At 51.4% G+C, this 20415-nt stretch overlaps 1 protein-coding gene across 2 annotated transcripts in view; it reads right to left on the minus strand.

Annotated features, from left to right (window-relative positions):
• Positions 1 to 3614: 3614 nt before the first annotated feature.
• DOCK1 (dedicator of cytokinesis 1) overlaps positions 3615 to 20415 on the minus strand; it is a 495194-nt gene continuing 478393 nt past the window's right edge. For both annotated transcript variants that reach the window (XM_045809510.2, XM_045809509.2), the window contains exons 48-52: positions 15995 to 16140; positions 13235 to 13433; positions 10492 to 10645; positions 7763 to 7923; positions 3615 to 4777 (exon numbers count right to left, since the gene is read on the minus strand). In XM_045809510.2, coding sequence (XP_045665466.2) covers positions 4682 to 4777; positions 7763 to 7923; positions 10492 to 10645; positions 13235 to 13433; positions 15995 to 16140 — 756 coding nt within the window. In that variant the 3' untranslated portion in view covers positions 3615 to 4681. The remainder of the gene's footprint in view (positions 4778 to 7762; positions 7924 to 10491; positions 10646 to 13234; positions 13434 to 15994; positions 16141 to 20415) is intronic.

Here is a 20415-nt window from a genome sequence, read left to right on the forward strand (position 1 = left end):
AGAGAAGGGACAAACAGCAGATGAAATCCAGCACTTCCCGATACTGAAAATAAACATTAGTAGCAACAGCTAGATGGGCGGCCATAAGTGAACTAAACTAACAGGAAACCAGGGAGATGTGGAAACGCTGCCGAGGCTGGAAAGAGGGATGGGATTCGTTCCTGGGGTCAGAAAGGGCAGCAAGATGGCTGGATTACAGGACACATCGTGGAGACTTCAGACATTGCAAAGGTAGTGAAGAGAAGACCATGCAACGGAAGCAGGGCTGCTGTGGGAGGCCATTTCTAGCACCGCCCAGCTCCACAGCTGACCTGCAGAGGGTCAGGTAGAACTGGCCTCCGGGAGCCCAGGAGAGGCTGGGATTCAAAGGAAGAGGCTGGGACTCAGAGGGAAAGTGCAGAACCCGAACGGGTGGGCTTAGAGGACGGGCACCCAGCACTGCTGCCGGGCCACAGGGAAGGTCACATGACAATCTCACAATGGCTTCACGAAGGTACATTCTGTGCAGAGTTTAAACAGGGAGAAACTTGGCCATGCAGTCTCCTCCTACAGATAAAATGGCCCTAGAGGACAAAAGACAGTGCAGTGGGGTTGGGACAAACAGACGGACACAGAGAAAGAGAGTTAGAAAGAGAGAGGCAGCCCCAGTGCCAGACCCGTGGAGGAAGCCACTGGGAACTCCAGCCTCAGGACACAAAGGACAATGTGGGCAACTGGTATTACTATCGTTGGACTGATGAACTGGAGAAGCTAAAGGGACCGTCAGGGGTCTCTAGACTCTGGGCGTCTATCCAGGAATTTCTACTCTAAAGCCACCTCTGTCGGTCAGAATACCACTTTCCTAGAGGAAATTTGCTGTGCTCCCCCTCTTGTCTTTTGTGCGAACATTTTTGCTTTGAATATGTCATAATACTCTTGTATCACAGTTCTTCATAGAAACTGAACCAAGAGGAGGTATGTGTACACAGAGATTGAGAGATTTAAAGGAATTGGCACATGTGATTCTAGACTGGCAAATCCCACTGTCACAGCACAGGCTGGAAGCTCAGGCAGGGTTTTCACACCGTAGCCTTAAGGCAGAATTTCTTCTCCAGGAAACCTCAAGTCTTGCTCTTAAAGACTTCAACTGATTGGATGAGGCCCACCCACATCATTGAGGGTGATTTCCTTTACTTCAAGTCAACCGACTGTAGATGTGAACCGCATCTTCCAAATGCCTTCACCCCAATAGCTAGATGAGTGTTTGACTCACTGGACGCTATAGCTTGGCCAAGCTGACACGTAAGATTAATGATCCCCAAGTCTTTTGCTCTGGGCTGAACTGGACCCACCAGTATCGGCAAAAAGAGCTTTGATGTGCATCACGCCCCACACAGTCCCTGCTCCCCTCTCACGCCCGGCTGCTGCGTTCAGGCCATCACCGGACGCGGAGGGAGCACAGGCTTCTCTGTGCTCGTGGGAGACAAACGAGGAGCCCCAGTTTGGCTTATTCGGGTGCAAAGGGTTATTGCCTCATCAGGTTCCCTGTTAGGCTTTTCGGAGGCATCACCACCTAAACAGTAGACGTTCAATTCAGAGGGCAGATTGGGAAAAAAAAAAAAAAAGTCCTGAGAAAACCCTTAAAAAGTAAGCAAAATGCTAAAAAGTAATCAGAGAACAAAAACACGAGAGCCAAAATTCATGATGCCAGCCAAGACTCCGGGGGACGTGGACTGTAATGCCCGACACCATAAAAGAATCAGAGCCGCAGAAATCAGTAAGGACGTGAAATGATCAAATCCCCACAAGAAAGAGTAATCTAACATTGATTAAAAATGAATTTCTTAAAATACTAGCCAGCACTCTTCAAGCACCAAGGGTGGTTTTTAAAAAAGAAAAAGACTTCTACACTTGTAAAATACAGCTCATGAGCTATCTTCTTTTAACAAAGATTTGAGGAAAATATATATTAAACTGGGTAGTTAAAAATAAAATAAAGTTAAATAGGGTTAAATAAAGATGGATTTGTAATAGACTGGAGAGCATTTTGGAAGGCAGGAGGATAAAACCAAAATGTAGCTGAATGTGTGAGAGCTAAGTTTGGCTTTGAGCTTCCTGGCACCCAAAGCAAAAATAGAACATAAGATCCTCACCATTTCTGTTTTAGAGCATGCACTCTCAACGAGGCAATATCACCTCTAAGGGGGTGAAAATCGGTGCTCAGGGAACAAAAAAATCTTACATTGCTCGTGTAAAAAGCATAGATACACATAACGTACATAAAATACATTCATAGTGTACCTGTACTGCTAACATTTCTTGATGGGGAAAAGATTAGGAAAAAATATCTAAAAAGGCTCCTGGGAAGCTAATGATGAAAGAAAGGTTGAGAAATATATCCATATATATGATTTTTCCTGAGCAAAACATCTATCATTGCATCTAGATAGGCAAGCAGTGCCCCTTGACCTCATCCCATGAGTGTCTTGAGAAGACACTTGACACAGGAGTTAGCTCTTTCTTGACTAGAGTTTTGCAGTCCAGCCCTTGACTGGAAAGGTGAAGACATCTTGGGTCTGCATATTTTCCAGCTCTGGACCCCAGTGTGGGATTCCCAGCAGTTGGGGAGCATCTAGCGGGGGGGGGGGTGTCCCCTGAAGTGTGAAGTCTGGGTATTATCCAGGAAGACTTTCAGGAGGAGGCTGTGCAGGGAGAGAGCTAGAACCCAGATGCCATTCTAGAAGAAAAATAACAATTTTTTTTGTGGGGCCAGGAACTCTTTTTACGATTTGGGGCAACAGCTTCTGCAGTGTGCAATGCTGGCTACCCGACAAGGACCCACCGCCAGGGCCTGGCCTCTCCCGAGCTCTCCTCTCCCAGGTTGGAATGCCCAATGCACTTCTTTTAGGGTCCTGGACGGTATGCAGTTTCCAATATACTCAACGGAGGAGGAATATTTCTCTCAGTTAAAGAGTAAGAGTTCACAAAGGAAAACATTCTATATTCACATGAGTCTCACATTTCCAGGTGGCGGACTGGATATTTATAGTAAGGCCGAATAAACGGGGTGGGGGGGCAGTGATGGCGCGGGAGAGAAGGATCCTGAGTTTCCTGGGTTCTGCAGCAGGTTTCCTGGAGGTCTGGTTAACGGGGCGGTAGGGCGGCACGTCCCGTGGTTGCAACAGGGACATGTCTGGAAGGAGCAGAGAAGTGTGCTGTACATGGAAAGAGGAACTCACTGCCGCCTTTGTTTCTCGCACCTGAGACCCACAGAGCTCTGGAGTCTGACGCTGAATGACGCATCGCACTAAACAAAACCCTCTCTCAAGTCAGCAGCTGAAAGGCTGCAGGGGCAGAAAGGACGTGCAGCCGGAGAGCCGGGCTGGGCCGAGGGGAGACAGCGTCAGCAAGCTAGGCCCTGCCCTGCGCTCTCTGCAAGGACGTGCAGACACACGGAGGGACACAGGCGCTGTCGATCTGGGTCCCAAGTGAGAGACCACAGAGGTGACGAAGGCAGATACACACATACAGAAACGCAAGTCACAAAGCTCTTTAAGAAAGAGGACAACAATGGCATTTATACATATATATTTTTACGTCAAGGGATAAAAACGGTAGTGTTCAGACACTGAGTCTTTTTAAATGGCTTTTTATTTTTTGCTGTCAATGAATGACTTTTGAGCCTACTAGAAAAATATCATGATTACTGCGGATAAAAAAATACAGATGACAGAATAAAGATATTAGGTTATACAAGTTAGTTGTTTTGTTTTCTTAATCATCGTCCACCAACACTGGCAGGACTTTGGAGCTTAGGGAAAAAAAATCAACAAAATTTAATTCGTGTTTTTTACACTTCCAGCAGTTAAAAATTAGGAACACATATGGAGAATCATTTGCAGATGTCTGTTACAATAAACGGAAGGATCAAAAACATTTAAAACTTGAGTTCTAGGAACCATGATATATACAAACTTCTGTACAGAACGAGGACAGAAGGAACTCGCCCCATGAAAACCGTCTCCGCCCAAAGGCCTTCTCTTTTTAAAAAGAAAGAAAACGGATCTTCCTATATTTGTATTTGCTTTCCCACTTGATCCAGGATTTCTAATGGTGTTTCCACTCCATAAATTAGTAACTGTGCAGTTATCTGAGAAATAATCCTATTTTAAATTATACCAAAGGAAATCAGGAACTTCCCTGAAAGGGTTGGCCTTACTGCCCGACACAGGTTGAAGATACGCTTGACCACAAAGTCACACCCGCAGGAGGAGGGCTGTGAAAACACCCGTGGGGGTCCGCTGGGGGTCGGCCTCGGGAGAAGACGAGCGCTCACTCGCTACACGGTCTCACGGGCGATGGCCTCTCCCCTCCGACGGCGCCAACCCCGGTCCACCGTGTTCCCTGCTCACGTGTCATTCGGCACAAACGGAGGGCTTTCGGGCAAGACTCGGGCTCTCTCAAGACAGACACAGTCAGAAACCCCCACTTTTGATGAGCACAACAGTACGTTCCAGACCCACATGCACCTTGCTCCCCAATAAGCAAGGCCACTCACGCCGCAGCTGGAAAGAAACTCCTTTTCAGGACAAGCAACTGCACTGCGTGTCCGACACCACAGGCCCCACGAGTAACCAGCAGACGCGGGAGGAGACGCGGAGGGGGCGGGCGGCGGCTGGCTCTCGGCGCGGGCCTGCGGCCCTCACTGCACGATGCCGGAGTCCACCGACGTCTGCTTGCGTGTTGTCTTTGGGGGGGGCGGAGGCGGGGTTTTGCTGGGCAGCGGGGGCGGCACATGCTAGAAGAGACAGAAGGCAGACGTCACGTTACTGACGTGCACCAGGTGGGGCCTGAGCGGCGGGCACGCAAAGTGACTCTGCACCCCCGGGGGCGGGGGCCCTCTCTGCGTGACCCGGGGCTGGGCAGCTGGTGGCGACGGGCCTTTCTGGCATCTCCGATAGGCTGCTTTTCACAAAGCGCCTGAGACGTCTGCACAGCCCTCGAGAAGGGAAAGCACTGCTCTTGGTGCGGCGGCTTTAATTCCAGGTGCTTGTGACCCCGGGGCCCCCGGAAACGGACTGGTTTCAGAACTGGACAGTTTAAACGGTGAAGAGCCAGGGTACGGGGCAGAGCAGACCCAGGGCCACCCCGGCGCCAGGCGCTGTCCCTGCTGAGAGCTCCTCGGTGAGGATCCACGGGCCTTGGCTCGTGCCCCCTGAAGATGTCCCTCAACCATCCGGGGACAAACAGGGCCTTGGACAGGCTCTCCAGGGGTGGGCGAGAAGCCCTCCCTTGCCCTCGGAACTAGAAAAACCTCACGAAAGAGAGTTAGCTGGGTACCTGTGATCCCCCTACCCCAGGGACCTGTTTAAATGCAGTTTGTTGTGCAGTCTCTTCCCAAACTGCAGACTGAGGGGGGGCGAGCAACAGCAGGGAAATGTGTGAGCTCTTTGTGAGGGAAACACATTATATACACAGAAGGAACGCAGCTGTGTCTCAACGAAACTATTTACAAAAAAAGGTAGTGGGTCAGGGCGCCTGGATGGCTCATTCGGTTAGGCGTCTGACTCTTGATTTCGGCTCAGGTCATGATCTCACGGTCATGAGACTGAGCCACTTTGGGCTCTGTGCTCAGTGGGGAGTCGGCTTGGGATTCTCTCTCCCCCTCTCCCTCTGCCCTCTCGCCACACACTCTGTCTCTCTGGAAAAGAAGAAAAGAAAAGGCAGCAGGCTGTCCTTGGTCCGTGGGCCATCGTTTGCCCTTAGAGTCCTGCAAATGATTTGACCATTGCCAAGGGGATAGGAAGACCCCTGCTAAATGGACCTGCCAGGGCGGGAGGGACGGAGGGCAGCCTTTGGCAACCCCGCCCATCACAGACACCTGCCTCGCAGGAGATGTTCTGTAAATGTGCGTGGGCCGATCAAGTAAGTGAATGAGTGAGCGAGTGGACGAATGAATGAACGTGGTGAGTAAATGGAGCACCGATGAACGGACGGATGAAGAGACAAGCAGACGTGAAGGCTCACGTGTAACGCAACGTGAGGGAAGAAGTTTCAAGGACAGAACGGTGACGCAGCAGTCTCTCCCCTGGTGACCAGATTTCCTCCCGGTTCGCAGACAAGGAAATGCTAAGACGCCCTAGTGCCTAGCACACAGAAGAGAATAAATAGGAAAACAGAGAACTGAGGTACTGACATTGAGACATGATAAGAAATGAAGTAGAGGAACAGACTCTGAGTCGTCTCAAGGTCAGTAAGAACAGTTAAAAACAGACAAAAGCAAACACCTATTTCGAGATGTGATAAAATGATTGCTTCTGTCCACGTGCAAAGCCACAGTGGTGGGTCAGAGCGAGCCAGGCTAACACCGTCAGATGCGGGCCCAGTGCTGCAGACGCCCCTTTGTGCCAGAGAGGAAGATGGGGGGTTTATTGCTATGAAGCAAAATGACAGGTCAGATCACTGCTTGTAAGAGCCATCTGGTTAGAAATGACAGCTTAAAGTGGTGACAACCAGAGACAAGGTTGACCACAAGCCCGAGGTCGGATCAATGACAGGGACAGGAGATATCGACCCCCCCCCACCCGAGACAGACGAGCCGTCATTCTCCTACAACAGCCCGCACGGCCTGCAGAAGGGAACACCCTGCAAACACCACTGCCTCCAACTGATTATGACACACTAATCCACAGGCGTGTCACCGGAACTCACTCTCGTGCTGTAGGGAAATCAAACAAGAAACAAACAGCAACGATACTTGGGTAATGAATCTAATCGAATTCATAACCCGTTTATAAAGGGAGCCAAGGCTCGCACGTGTTCCTTCCTGACCCAAGAGTACGTGGCATCAGTCACTTCAAACGATGTAGCAACAGCAGTGGACATGGGAAAATGTTGCCCCTGCATGGGTCTGTAACAAAATAGATTTGGTCATATTTCCAAGTTCAGAATTTTCAGATCATTGGTGTAGGGAGACCCGAGGGACATTCCTGCTTTTCCAATTAAATAAAGGTATGAAAACAAAGGTGTGATTGGTTAACTAAGCTGTTAGGAAAACAACACCCCAACCAATCAATGCTCACTCGACTCCCTGGGCCTCTTTCCTTCTGACTTAGAGTTAAAAGTCAGCGGGAAAGGTCAGACTTCCGTTTCTGTGGTTGCAGCGAACCATTCCAGCCTCCCGAAGAGCCATCACCAGGTAACATGGTCCCGTCTCCACCGCCAGTCCCCCATCGTGGCATCTTTGGGGACAGAGGGCCGAACTGAAAGGCACTGTGGCCTCAGAAGGTCAATCACCCCTTCAGCATGCAAGGTGAAGCCCCACTGCTCGTCTGTGTTTTTATATAAAGGGAAGAATCGAATACGTGTACTGCAAATAAATCCCCTTTCTCTTCTGCCCCGCTCACAAGAGGAGATAATAAACGTGCAGAACACGCCATAAAAAAGTACCCACAGAAAGAAAGAAAGAACGAGCACGTAGGATTCATATTGGTTTTTAGGGGGGAAAGTGTGCAGGCGGCCCTTGGCCTGCAGCCACCCGAGAACAGAGAACCTTGAGAACCAGAAGAGGCAGGGGTGGATCTCTAAGGCATGTTTCCAGAGCGGGGTGCATGCCACAGAACCAAGACCTCGTGGACAGAGTTCTTACCGCTTTGACCTCTTTTCTCAAAATCAAATGTGGGCTGGCCCAAAGCAACACGCTAACATCAGGAAGGAGGGATTTCTATTTTGTGGAGGGAACGCTTTTTTAAAAAACCCACGTTTCGGATCCCGGCTGACTTACCCTCTGGTGAGGAGGAGGGGGCGGGGGCGTGGGCGAGCTGATCAAATCCTGGTTTTCCACCAAGTTCCCATAATCTGCCATGCTGCCTTTGAGGGGCAGGGGGGGCGGGACCTCGGCCGTGTCCATCGCGGTCGTGCTGGTCATGCCGTTCAGCTCCAAACCTGGAAAACCGGATCGATTTAGAATCAGACGTTCCCCACCAAGCCCGAGTGCCCGTGTGGCTGCTTCGCCTTCTTTCCGGGAGAGGCAGGGGAGGCAGAAACGCATATCGACGGAGAAGAGAGGTGAGCCGGGAGGGGCAGAGAAGGCGAAGGGTCAGATCCCCTCCTGAAGGCATGTTCTAGAAAGAGAATACCAAGCGCCATAAAGATATCTCAGGCGACAACCCGCTGTAAAAACAGTCATGTTTTTACAGCCCAGGGCCCTGCTGACCCCTCCTCGGGCCTCTGTGTGTTGGTGGCATCTAAACAGTGGGGCGTCACAAGGACTGTCTACACCCGGCGTTTTCAGAGCCCGGCCGGGTCTCTGTGGCCCGCGTCCTACGGCTGTTCCCCGCAGGGCTGCACGAAGCCAAAGCTAACAAGCCAGCCACGCCCCGTCCCACGCTGTCTCGACAGGGGGACCCCCACTGTAGGACATGAAGCCATCAGCAGCCCCGGGCGCTGTGCTTCTGTTGAAGAAGCTGGGGGGGGGGGGTACAGTGGGTTTTTAAAGCCAACTGACAGAACAGCCCGTTTCGAATGGAAGGAGAGCCATTAAAACAGGATACTCTCTCAACTGTCGTGGGGATGCTTAGAAAAAAAATGTGTTTTCTTTTATCTGAGAGGAAAATTGACATTTTTACTGGTGGGTCTCTTCCAGGTTTCCCCACTGACCCAGTGGGTGAAAAACCCTTCATCAGGGGAAAGGCTTCCGGGGGAGCTGTGGGTTCCCGAGGGAGGCCCGCCGGTGAGCCCAGGGCAGTGGGCGACACTCGCTGACTCCCCGCTTGCTTCCCTGTGTTGTGCTAAACTGCACAGAACACACAATGTGCCCTTTTAACCATAATGCACTGTAAAATCAGTGGCTTTGATTTTACCACTCTCCGTTTCTAAACTCTCCTAGCATCCCGAACACAGTCTGTCCCCATAGAGCAAAAGCCTCCCCGCCCCTCCCCCAGCCCCACACCTCTAACCCACTCTCTGTCTCTGCGAGTTTGCCTGTTTTATATTTCGTGGGAGTGGAATCCCAGAATACGTGTCCTTCTGTGTCTGGCGTAACGTGTCTGAGGTTATTCGTGATGTGGTGTCTGTCAGAGCTCCGTCCCTTTGCGTGGCTGAACACTAGTCCACTGTGTGGCTGTGTCTTTGGACGCACGCTCGGGCTGTTTGCACCTTTTGGTCCTGTGAAGGATGCAGCTGCAAACGTTCACATATAATGAGTCCCCGTTTTTAATTCTTTAGGGTGTAGGTCTGGAGCGGATTGGCGGGGGCCCGCGGTGACCCTAGGTTTAGCGTGAAGACACCACCGAAGTGTTTTCCAGCTGCAGTGGTGCCTGTTTTTAATTATTTAAAGGAAAAAATAAAATAGTTTTAGAAGAAGATTCTGCAGTAATAGCGTAAGGATGTGAGGATTGATCTCAGAGACGATCTCCTTCCCAGTGTCTGGGAAGGTGCTCCCTCAGTTAGGCTCACCTATGGCTGCTGGGCTGACCCCCGACCTGAGGGTCCCCAGAATGGCCACTGCTCCCCTTTTAGCAAGAAAAACAGGTGCAAAGGACAACGGTCCATGCCTTCCAGAGCCTCTGCACAGGGCAGAAGAAGGAAGGCGGGTTCTGCCGAGGAGGAAGGTGGCCCCGCACTCCCTGCCACCTTCCTCCTGCCAAGACCTCTCCTCTGTGGCAGGCCTGGATTTAGTGGTGAAAAGCTGATTACCACTGGTAGGGGTTGAATTGTGTCCCTCCAAAATTCATGTCCACCCAGAACCCCAGAATGTGGCCTGATTTGAACATAGGCTTTTTGCAGATGAAATGAGTTAAGGATCTCAAGATGAAATCATCCTTGATTTATGGTGGGCCCTAAAGCCAATGTCTGGTATCCTTATACGAAGAGGAGAGGACCCAGGAGAGTAGGCCACATGAAAAGAGAAGCAGAGATTGGGGGGGGGGGTATATCTATAAGCCAAGGAATGCCAAGGATTGTCAGAAGCTACCAGAAGCTAGGAGAAAGGCATGGAACAGAGTCTCTGAGCCTCTGCAAGCAAGCCTGTTATCTTGATTTCTGACTTCTGGCCACCATAAGGGTAAGGGAATAAATCTGTTGTTTTAAGCCAATAAGTTTATGGTAATATGTCATAGCAACCCTAGATTTTGGGAAAAACTAGAAAAATTAGTTATGTGCTTAGCTTTCCAGAACAGCCTGGAAATGCTTCTTCACTTTACATTCCTCCTGAACACAGGAAGGCCCAAGACCCTCGTGTTGCTCGTATCCTATGATACAAAGAGGGAGGCTGTCCATGCGCCTCTCACGACTCCCCCGGCTCAAGGGAGGTTCTGAGAGCTCACTTTTCCTCCCAGGGAACGTGGGAAGACTGATTTGCCGAAGCCCGAGGGGGGTTCCCTGTACGCTGGGTGCTTGTGGAAACCCCATCTGCAGCAAGGGGAGCAGGGGGGCCTAACTTTACAGACTGCAGGCAACGAGGGAGTCACAGAACAATGTCATGAATTCCAATGTGGAGAATGTTCCACTCACTCGACTGCAAACTGAAGCTGAGCTTGGCCCTTGGCGTGACTGGAGGGGGTGCTGGCTGGGAGGACGGTGACGACGGGGACACTGAGAAACGTCGTTCACTTCCAGTGACGTTGATCACCTGGCTCTTCGGTCTCTGGGGCCGCAGGGGGCTTATCTATGGTGGAGGAAAGAGCACAGTTAGGGTCTGCCATGGCTGAGTTATGTCGCCCACGATGCACGGCTTGAAGTCCTCACCTTCAGCACCTGTGACTGTGACCTTACCTGGAAATACGGTCCTTTGTAGATGAGGCCATTAGGGCGGGCCCTAACTCAAAAGGACTAGTGTCCTTATAAAAATGGGGGGATCTGGACACATGCACACAGGGAGAACGCCAGGTGAACGTGAAAGCAGAGGTCAGGGCGATGCCCTATGAGCCAAGGTATGCCGAATATGGCTGCAGGGTGGGGGGTGGGGAGGCCTGGACACAGCGAATGTTCACGGGGACTGGCAACAGTCCTATCCCATGAGGCACGTTCTGATGACTCAGGAAACCAAAGGATGCTTTCCTGGTGCGACGCAAATTGCCCCTGGAGGACTCTCGGTCCTGCACCAGTCTCTGAGTCTCGGCTGAAGACCATGGGATTGTTGATGCCACATCAAGCAGGAAGCTGAACCCAGCCCCCTGGAGTGAGCAGACGTACAGCCTCTGCAGAAGCTTTGGGGAGCAGGTGCGGGACAAAACGCCAAGGCCACCCCAGAGGGCCCAGGAACACTAGCGGCTGCTGGCGATGCCCCCGGGAATGGGGCTGTGCTTCCGCTCCGACAAACCTGCCTCCAACTTGCCCACCTGCTCTGCTCTGCAGCCCCTAGCTGGTCACGGGCACTCGGAGCCTGGCCTAGGAAACTCCAGGTGCCCACAGGTACTCACAGACCTTGATGACCCCTGTCCTCTGCAAGACGAGGGGTCTCCCCTCTGGGGAGAGACAGGTAGCTGGGCTGGACTGAGAACAGTGAGTCTGCCCCCAGCCAGAGGTCGGGCTTCCCGACCCCGGAGCTGCCACGGCTGTGGTTATTCCAAGGGTCATCAGAGGCTGACTGGGGGCCGGGTTCTGTGCTCCTGGTGCGTCCCTGTGCACTTGCCGAGGGCACTTCAGTCCCACTTTGGCTGAACTCAGCCCACCTCTGCTAGTGTCCCCGCAAGCAAACAGGGCCACAGCGAGGAGGGACAGAACCTGCATGTGATGGCCAAGTGCCTGGCCTGATCTTTGACCTCTTTTCACACAACCTAGCTGTGACCAGCTCTGCCACGTTGCTCAACTCCTCTCAGGCCCTTGGTTTTAACAGCTTAAAAGGGAGCTTAAATGAAAATATATGAAAGGACATGCAGAGTGTCTGACCCGCTGGTAAATATCTTGTGCTTCTGTTAATTCCCCCACCCAGTTCTGATGTTCTGAGACTTGAGATCTCTGTCCTGGGCTTGAGAGACGGTGACCTTGGCTATGTCAGCAAGGTCACTGGCACCCCAGCTTTCCAGAGTAGCAGACAGAGAACGCCGGGTGGTTCATCAGAGACCTCTTCCTCTGGCTGCTGGAGGCCCAGGGCCTGGGCACAAGTGCCAGCCTCTGGCCAGTCCCCTTCCTGCGCTCTGACGTCCCTGGCCACGCTCATGCTGCAGTCAGAGCCGTGTCTGAAGGCCTCAGAAGGGCATTAGCCTTCTTGAAGGCCGTGTTGTGGCTCCGAATCTGCCTTCTGCCTCTAGACAGCCAAGCGACACATGACTGCCAGTCTGAATGGCACACAGTGTGGGTGAGACATACCCTCTGGCTCTGAGATATAAACAAGCCAAGAAATATGTCTTATTAAAAGGTGGTCCCATGTGAGCCCTTTTGTCAAGCAACCCTTCAATCACAGCCAGGACAGGTCATGGGCTCCTGCCCGGGGCGGGAACGTTCCTGGCCACCGTCCAGACAAGTGTCCATCGTTTCTAGGGGGAGGCGGCTCTGGGCCTGACTTAACCTTTGAAGCTGACAGCCTGTGAGAGCCTCTCCTTGATTTCGTTTCCAGTGCACCAATAGCACTTTCGGAATAAAGTGCACCGGAGAAGCTGCCCGTGCCTCATATGTGCCCTCAGCCTCCCCCACCGCTGTGCGCTCCGGCGAGCAGCAGCCCTGGGGCCGAGAGCGTGAGGCATGGGTTTAGGTTAAATGCCAGAAAGTCCTTCTGAAACATGGCAAAGAAGTGTGGGGCACATGAGGCAGGGAGGCCAACGTGGAGCTGTGTGCTGCAGGCGGAACCCAGCGGGAGGGCACTGGGACTCCCACGAGGCAGATGCTAACTCGGGGACTACCTGGGGCTTAGAGCTTTCGGGTCAGGAAGGGGAGAGGCAAAGGCGTTAGCCGACCCGGACGACTGTTTTCAGACAACAAAAGCATTTTTGTTCATCTTCTGGGATGTCAGGATGTGTCCTGGAAGCAAGTCCTACGTTGCTGCCTAGAGCCTAGAAGCAGCAGAGTCCCTCTGGGACAGAGGATGAATGCTAAGACAGGCACCTTCCAGAGAAGAGAGGCTCCACTCTGAGCCTCTGCGTGCCCTACAGCACTGGTGATACAAGGGGAGGGTCGAGGGAGACCTCAGATTTGCAAAGTGACTATTTGATAGAAAATTCTGTGAAATCCAACTGATAGCTCCGTTGGCTAAATGTGGAGCAAAGGTAGGTCCCAGCAGCTACCGCAGGGTGGGGAAGAAGGTTCCCTGACAGATTACCGTCTCTGAAAGAATCACAGCCTCAGACTGCTGCACGGACATGTCGGTGGGTTTAAATTCCTTATCAAATATCTCTTGATGTTTGCTGTTCCTTTTTTCCTTCTTCTTGTCCTTCTTCTCTTTCTCTGGGTCGTCCTTGTCCAGCTTGTCCTGGGACCTGGAGTGCATTTTCTTTGGCAGGAGAGGCTCCAGAGCAAACCTAGAAGAAATGGTTCTTTAAATCACTCATGACTTAAGAGGAGAACAGTTGCTTCTCACCCTGCAGATAAATGGAAGCCGGTTCCCGAGCAATCTAAGCCCTGACTGGGAACTGTGCAGTCTTACAGGAGAGGAATGATTTATAAAGAGAAGCCAAGGGGGAATTAAGATACATATTAACCAGTTGTAACAGAGAAACTGTGTTTGCAAGGACAGGATCGAACTGGAAAGAAACAGAGACAAAGTGAAAAGAAACAGGACACGTATAGGAGGACGGGGGAGATGTGATTGGATCAGACACAATGACATAAAGGGATCATCTCCGATTTCTGATGGGAAGATGGTATTTGGGGTATATTTCAAAAGGGGTGCCTTCGTCTTGTAGAGATTCATACTAAAATAGTCACAAATGCAATAAGAACAAACAGGCAGATGCTAATGCAAAGAAATTTCTGGTATCTTGATTCTGACCAAGTTCCTACAGCCAGCTCAAGATGACAGCTATGTCGGCTGCTTCAATTTGAAAGCCTTTTGGATGACTCCATGAGAAGCAAGCCCAGTCCAGCTCGTAGGCACATGGAGGTGCCCTCCGTTTTTCAGCTGAGCACTGAGCTGGAAGACCTGGGTTTTGGCTCTGCCACCTATTGGGGAGTCTCAACACCCCCTTACCCTGTGGGCTGGACATCCCCAGTCTCAAGATGAAAGGAGGACACCACGGCCCTTGTGCCTACTAACACCAACTGGCTGGTATAAAACCATGTTAATGGTTAGTCTACTGAGTAAGTGGATCTTAGACTAGCTTCTAAGGCATGTGTAAAACTGACCATGCACACACGTCTACATGCAACTGTGGTTTGCTCTTTTAACACCAGACTGGGGCAGCAGTGGGCGGGTACATCCCGTTTCTGTCCTAGTAAAGCCATATCAGGAGAGAGAAGAAATGACTCCAGTTCTAAGGTTGGCGTTGCATTCCCTGCAGCAGGAAGGAGTTAGGAGGGAGGGCCAACATGGGTAATGGTATGAACATGTCTTCAAAACTTTATAAACTTCCAGTTTATAAAACAAATAAGGCACAGGAATGAGAAGTACAGCATAGGGAATATAGTCAATAAACACAAAATAATCCTCAAGATTTTATTCTAGGTTTTGTGTAACTTGAGACAATTAACACAGGGGGAGAAATAGATCAGTGGACACTTTTGAGCTCAGGGGGATCACCGGTAAACATCTCGATGAGCACATAAAGAACCGAGAGAAAGATAGGTTACATTTAAAATTCTTCATATTATGAGAAGCACCTGCCAACAAAATGAACTTTTATTCTTTATGTAACCTGTGCCATTTGGGACCAAAGTCTCATTTTCTCCACATTAATTGCATAGCTAAGGGTGTAACCCTAGAATGAACAAAAGTCTGGAGTCGAATAAAGACGCCTTCCAGTTCAAGGTTAAACAATGCCTCCTGGGAGAAGGAAGTGCGTATGACGCGTGTGACACACCACACCTCTATCTAAAACCTCTAGATCAGTTTCCATCCTCACCCCTACGTTCTAGGAAATGTAAAACCCTTTTCATAACTAGCTTGGGGATTTTCTTGGGGAAAAGTTGAATTAAATTTCTTCAGCAATCTTGCTCTAAGAGACAAGCACACATGATCTAAATACCTCTAAATTGAGAATGTCCATATGGATTTGGCTTTATAAGTAGCAGTCACTGATAAAAATTACTGAAAAAAAAATGTGGGTTTAGTTTTCAATCCTCCATTGGGCACACCGGTCATCGGCAACAAAGGGCGCTCAGATTTGAGCTGTTCCTTGGGGCGCTCTGGAAGTGTGGGTCCGCGGGTAGAAGGGGCCGGGAGCCTGTGGGTTTGGTAAGGAGATGGATGGAAAACCAAGATGGGGTTGCGCAAACATACCACCGTGCAAACTCAGCAGTAAAATAATAAGCAGATGTTCTCTGGGGTTTAAACTGCATGACACATTTTTCCTTTTTATTTAATAAGAACAAACTTTACATATTTGCTACGCAAAAACACACAAAAAATTATTGATATTTTTTAACACTCGAAGTTAATGCAAGAGACACAGTGGGAGCTCAACCCAAATTAACTAGTCTAGTAGCTTCTTGTTTAGCTCTTAGTCACTTTGTGCTCAACAGCAAACCCGGGGTCTCCCGAGAAGCCTTGAGGACAGAAGGTGGCCTTGCCTGACAGTGCGGGACAGTTTTGCACTGACGTGACACTACGGAAGTGAGCAGGAGATGGAAAGTACAAGCACACAAGCAACAAGGAATGTACCCTATTCCTTCCAGAATGTCCAGAACAGAACGGGGGAGGCTTTAAAATCTGACAGAAACCTTACCCAAAGAATTTTTTCTCAAAAACTCATAAGACCCTGAAAGTCATCCTGGGTACTACAGTTGCAAAGTCTTGGAGGTTTTCAGTTTCAAAGATGGTTTGGATTTTAAAGAAAAATCCTCCGCTGTGATCAAACCAACTCAGGGTCCTGGTGGCTCCTCACCAGACCCACCAAGTCCCCCCGTGCTGCTCAGCCAGACTCACCCATCGGAGCCTGGCCGGGAAGGGGTGCTGTCCGATGACAGGGAGGACACGGAGGCCACCGACAGAGGCCGGGAGGAAGAAGGCATCGTGAAGGATCGGACCATGGACCGGGGACGGCTGCCTCTTCTGTCATCCAGACTCGAGGGCTGACAGTGAGAGAGAGACACAGAGAGAGAGAGAGAGAGTGAGAGAGAGAGGCTTGTTGGACGGTCTTGTGCCAAAAGACTTCTGGCTTGCCATGGTCAGACTCTTGGGACCAGGTGGTCTTAGCAGCCTGGACTCTAGACCAAAATTGTCCACACTTTTATGAGCAGGGCATTTTCTTGTTCAGAGTTAAAGATGAAAATGATGATGATTTCAGGGTTTTTTGAAATCTTACCTGATATTGTGAAAAATCTCATAACTTTCTTGTTTTCTCTAACATTTTAAGTGCATTTTTCTTTACCAACACCAGAATGCATCAACCTGTTCCAAAGCCATCGTAGAATGTACCGACCAGAAAATTTATAGAGCAACATCTAGATTAAAGAAATTTATAGAGTCGCATCTAGAGGAAAGAAACTGCAAGATCGTTACATGAACTCTGTCCATCTCTGCACGTTGATACACCACGCAGATCACCACAACACACGGATGTGTCTAACTGAATTTCTCTAGAATAAAATAAGACGCCTCTGCTGCTTAAAGATGCATTTGCTACCCCCCCCCCCCCCCAGGGACTGGTACAGTGGGGCAGATGAAGCCACGGCTGGAGCTGCTCAAGCCTCTTCTCCCAGCCAGGCTGAGAACCAGAGATGCATTCTGGAGAAAAATGGTGTCTGGATGGCGTTTTCCATCCTCTCTTTGAAATAGGATTTACGTCACCCAAACACGAGCCACTGAAATACAGCTCTTGTCAATATCTAATTACCTAGGAAATGCTAGTGTCCCTGCACCCCAAGACCAGCTGCTACAGGGGCTCCTTCCTTTAACCTGTGGATGGAGGGCACGCCCTCCCTGTGTGGCTCTGACCTCCTCGCCCCACACCCCCGAAGCTGGCACCTCGGGCGGTCACCTGTAGAAGACGCGCTTGGGACCACGGCTGATTGCACACTGAACACGACTTTGCATCTGCAAAGGGGCCTGTTTCTTCAATAGGTGTTTTGCACCTGAACGAGGACTTGATCTTCATGCTATCTCTTTAGGAGTAAAAGGTTCCCAAAGACAAGGAACAGTTTAAAGCAGGACTTGGTAAACTTGTTCTGTGAACGGCCAGATGATAAGTATTTTAGGCTCTCTGTCCCCCTGCTCAGCTCAGCCTTCGTCGCATGAAAATAGCCAGAGACAATGCAGAGAAGAGTGAGCAGGGGTGTGTTCTAAGAAAACCCGATTTACAAATAGGGCAGTGGGCCACGGTTTGCCAAGCACCGGTTCAAAGCCGCGTGTCGCTGGGATGTGCCCGCACGGAGGGTAGGTCTTGGGTTTGACACCAAGGATGCCGCCGTCGCACACCTTCAAGGAGACGTTCGTTGCCAATAACTGGCCTTTGTGAGGAAACTAAAAAGGAAACCAAGTACAAACTGGTGCAAACTGTGGACGTGTTTCCTGTGAAATCTAGCAACTCGAAGTCTACAGAGTGCTCTTCTCAGCCTTTCTGAGACACGTGCACACGGAGTCCCAGGCCTGGCTCTCTGACGTGTGCCCCCCCCCCCCCCCAGCGTCCCGGCTGCACCCCGGGATCGCTCCATGCCCCACCGCTCCTGACACGGTTGGGACAGGGTCCTGCCTGCTGCTCCAGGCCCGCCTGACCAGGCCCGCCGCCCGCTCGGCCACCGCTCTCCTCTCTGGCATCTCTGTGGGATTCGACCCTCTTCAGGCTTTGAATGAGACCTGCAGGCAGCCTCTGCCTCGAGAAGCCCACACGATCCCCTGCCATTTCTTCCACAGCAGCAGCGTCTGAGTGAGGCTCACTGCAGGGAGTCTGAGCACCCCTCTACCAACCTGATGGGGCTGCCGTGCCGCCCCCCCCCCCCCCCCCCCCCCGCCGCAACAGCCTGGGGCTTCACTTCCACCCATCCTTTCTGGACCGGCGGTGTTGGGGTGGGGGCAGGGCAGAAGGGCAGAAAGCCAGCTCCATCAGGCTCCGGGAATTTCTGTGGTCGGGAGGGTGCCACCTCCATATCCCACCATCTACTTGGCACAGGGAGACCTGCATTCAAGGAAACGCAGTGGAGCATGCAGAGAAGAAATGTGACCTGTCCGACATCTGGGTGCTGTGAGCCCCGCTCCTCGCCTGATGGTTTCCGTTTTCCTGGTGAAATGATCTCACAGCTATGGGATCAATGCAAGCACTGGGTGCGCGGGGGCCGAGGAGGGAGCCCGCCGTGGACCAGGAGGTGGAGGTGGTCAGCAAGAACCACCTCACTCCAGCTGTTGGGAAGGCCCAGAAGACCCTCGACCATCCTACCTCTGACCACAAAGGGCTGGTGATGTCTCTCAAGAGGCAACCTTGAATCTTGGGTGGATGTACCAGTATGGATTGGACATAACAAAGGGAAGGGAGGGTGGCAGAAGCAGGGCTCTGGCCAAGGAGGGACAGAAGCCACTCTTGGGTCCCACGCTTGCAGAGTACTCGCTGGGTGTGGAAACGGGCCCCACTGGGCCATTTGTCCTCCAACTCCTTCTTGACTGAGCAGAGCCTCTAAAAATTGAAGAATTTGGACTTTTTTTTTTTTTTTAATCTGAGGCAATTTGAGTTCCTCCCAGCCGTGACAGGTGTAGCTCCAGCACCAGGACACCATGAGGGAACCGATGTCCCTGTGTCCCAGCACCAGGGCTGGCAGGGGTGGGGGTAGGGCAGTTAGAACTAGGCTAGAATTTTGGTTCCAGTGTCAACGATGTGATCTTGCATCACATATGGAACCACTCTGAGCCTCAGCTTCCTTGAGCACGCAGCGAACAATCATCCCACCTCCAGAGGCTGGTGTGAGGATGAAATGGGAGGACGCAGCTGGAGCCCATCGGCCTTGGCACACTCTGACCGCTGCTCCCATTGTCCTTGCTGTTGTCATTATTAGGGCCTGAAGCAAACACGCATTTTGGCTCTTTACCAGAAGCAAGCCCTGCCCTGCCCAAAAGGCTCTGACACGTTTTGTGTCCTTGTCTTCCAGCTGAGCCCAAATGCCTCCCCTTGACCCCCATGCATGCCTACTGCCCGTGGATCAGGGAAAGGGTGGGCAGGGCTGCATTTAATTGTGGCGACCAGTGTTTTATGGGGTAGGGTGAGAAGCAGGTACGTTTCTTTTCTGGAAGACACAGGGGCTGGTGCTGAATACAGCAGGTGCTTGTGGCCCCTTCCTCCAGGACCCCAGGGTCTGCACTCCTCACTCCCTATGCATCTGGAGAAGCTGGGCTGTGAGCTTTGGTCCAGGGAGGGATCCCCCCCGCCCTGCCCAGCCCCAGCACAGGCAAGGTGAAGGCCAGCAGGGAGGGAGCTGGGGTCTGGCAGAGCTGCCTGTGGATTAAGAAGTCAGAGGATGTCCAAGTCTTCTGTTTCTATGACTTTGACTGGATCAGAAAAATTGACAAAATGGTTTATGTCTTTTCTATGGGGTTTTTATTTTTAAATCCATTTTTTTAAAACAGGATGATACTATATTGCTTTTCCAAGTATTCTGAGATGCTTGCAAGTTTCCAGAGTAGCTAAGACAGGAAAGGCTCCTACCAGACTGCTTTTTATTGCCGCATTTCTCAGAGCATGACAGGGGCAGCTGCCTGTCTGTCTGTCTGCTCAAGGGAGGCTGGCTGCAGAGCTTGCCGCTCGGCTCCCGGCACGTACGACTGAGGAAGGCAGCCCCAGCAAAGAAAGCATCCAAGGACAAGAAATGCACCCTTAATTCTATTCCTCGATTACCCCCCCATAAGCCTGACCAGCACCTGGCTGGGCTGGGCAGGGGGGCTGCGCTGGCAGCCACTACGGAGCCGTGGGCAGTTTGGTGGGCAGGACGTGTCTCAGGATGTGGTGGAAACCGCTCATCTCTGGCCAAGGATGGCTGCGTTGGAACAGGGGAAACCTGTCCTTGAGGAGGGGGACACCTCCGCCCCCGACGCGACAGCCCTGCCTCCTGCCCTGGCTGTGCTTCTCCCCTGGGCCCGGCAGCAAGCACGCACAGACCTAAAGGCTCCCGGCAGAGCGCGGAACAGGAAGGATGTGCGGCGAGCCAGACAGGTTCCTGTCATTTTGAAGTATAAGTTGTGTGAGTGGTAAAAGAGGAAGCCTTTCACTTAGTACGAAACTTTGAGCTCTCACAAGTGTTTGCTTCTCAGAAAGACTTAAGAGTGGCGTAAGACTTGGGAAGAGACGCCTGACGATGCATCCGAAATTCTTGCCACTCGCTCTGACTGTGATGAGTCACAAGCCCTGAAGCGATCAAGCACGGCTC

Source organism: Ursus americanus, chromosome 6 (assembly GCF_024610735.1).
Source record: "Ursus americanus isolate L20-20 chromosome 6, mUrsAme1.1.p, whole genome shotgun sequence".
Taxonomy (NCBI): domain Eukaryota; kingdom Metazoa; phylum Chordata; class Mammalia; order Carnivora; family Ursidae; genus Ursus; species Ursus americanus.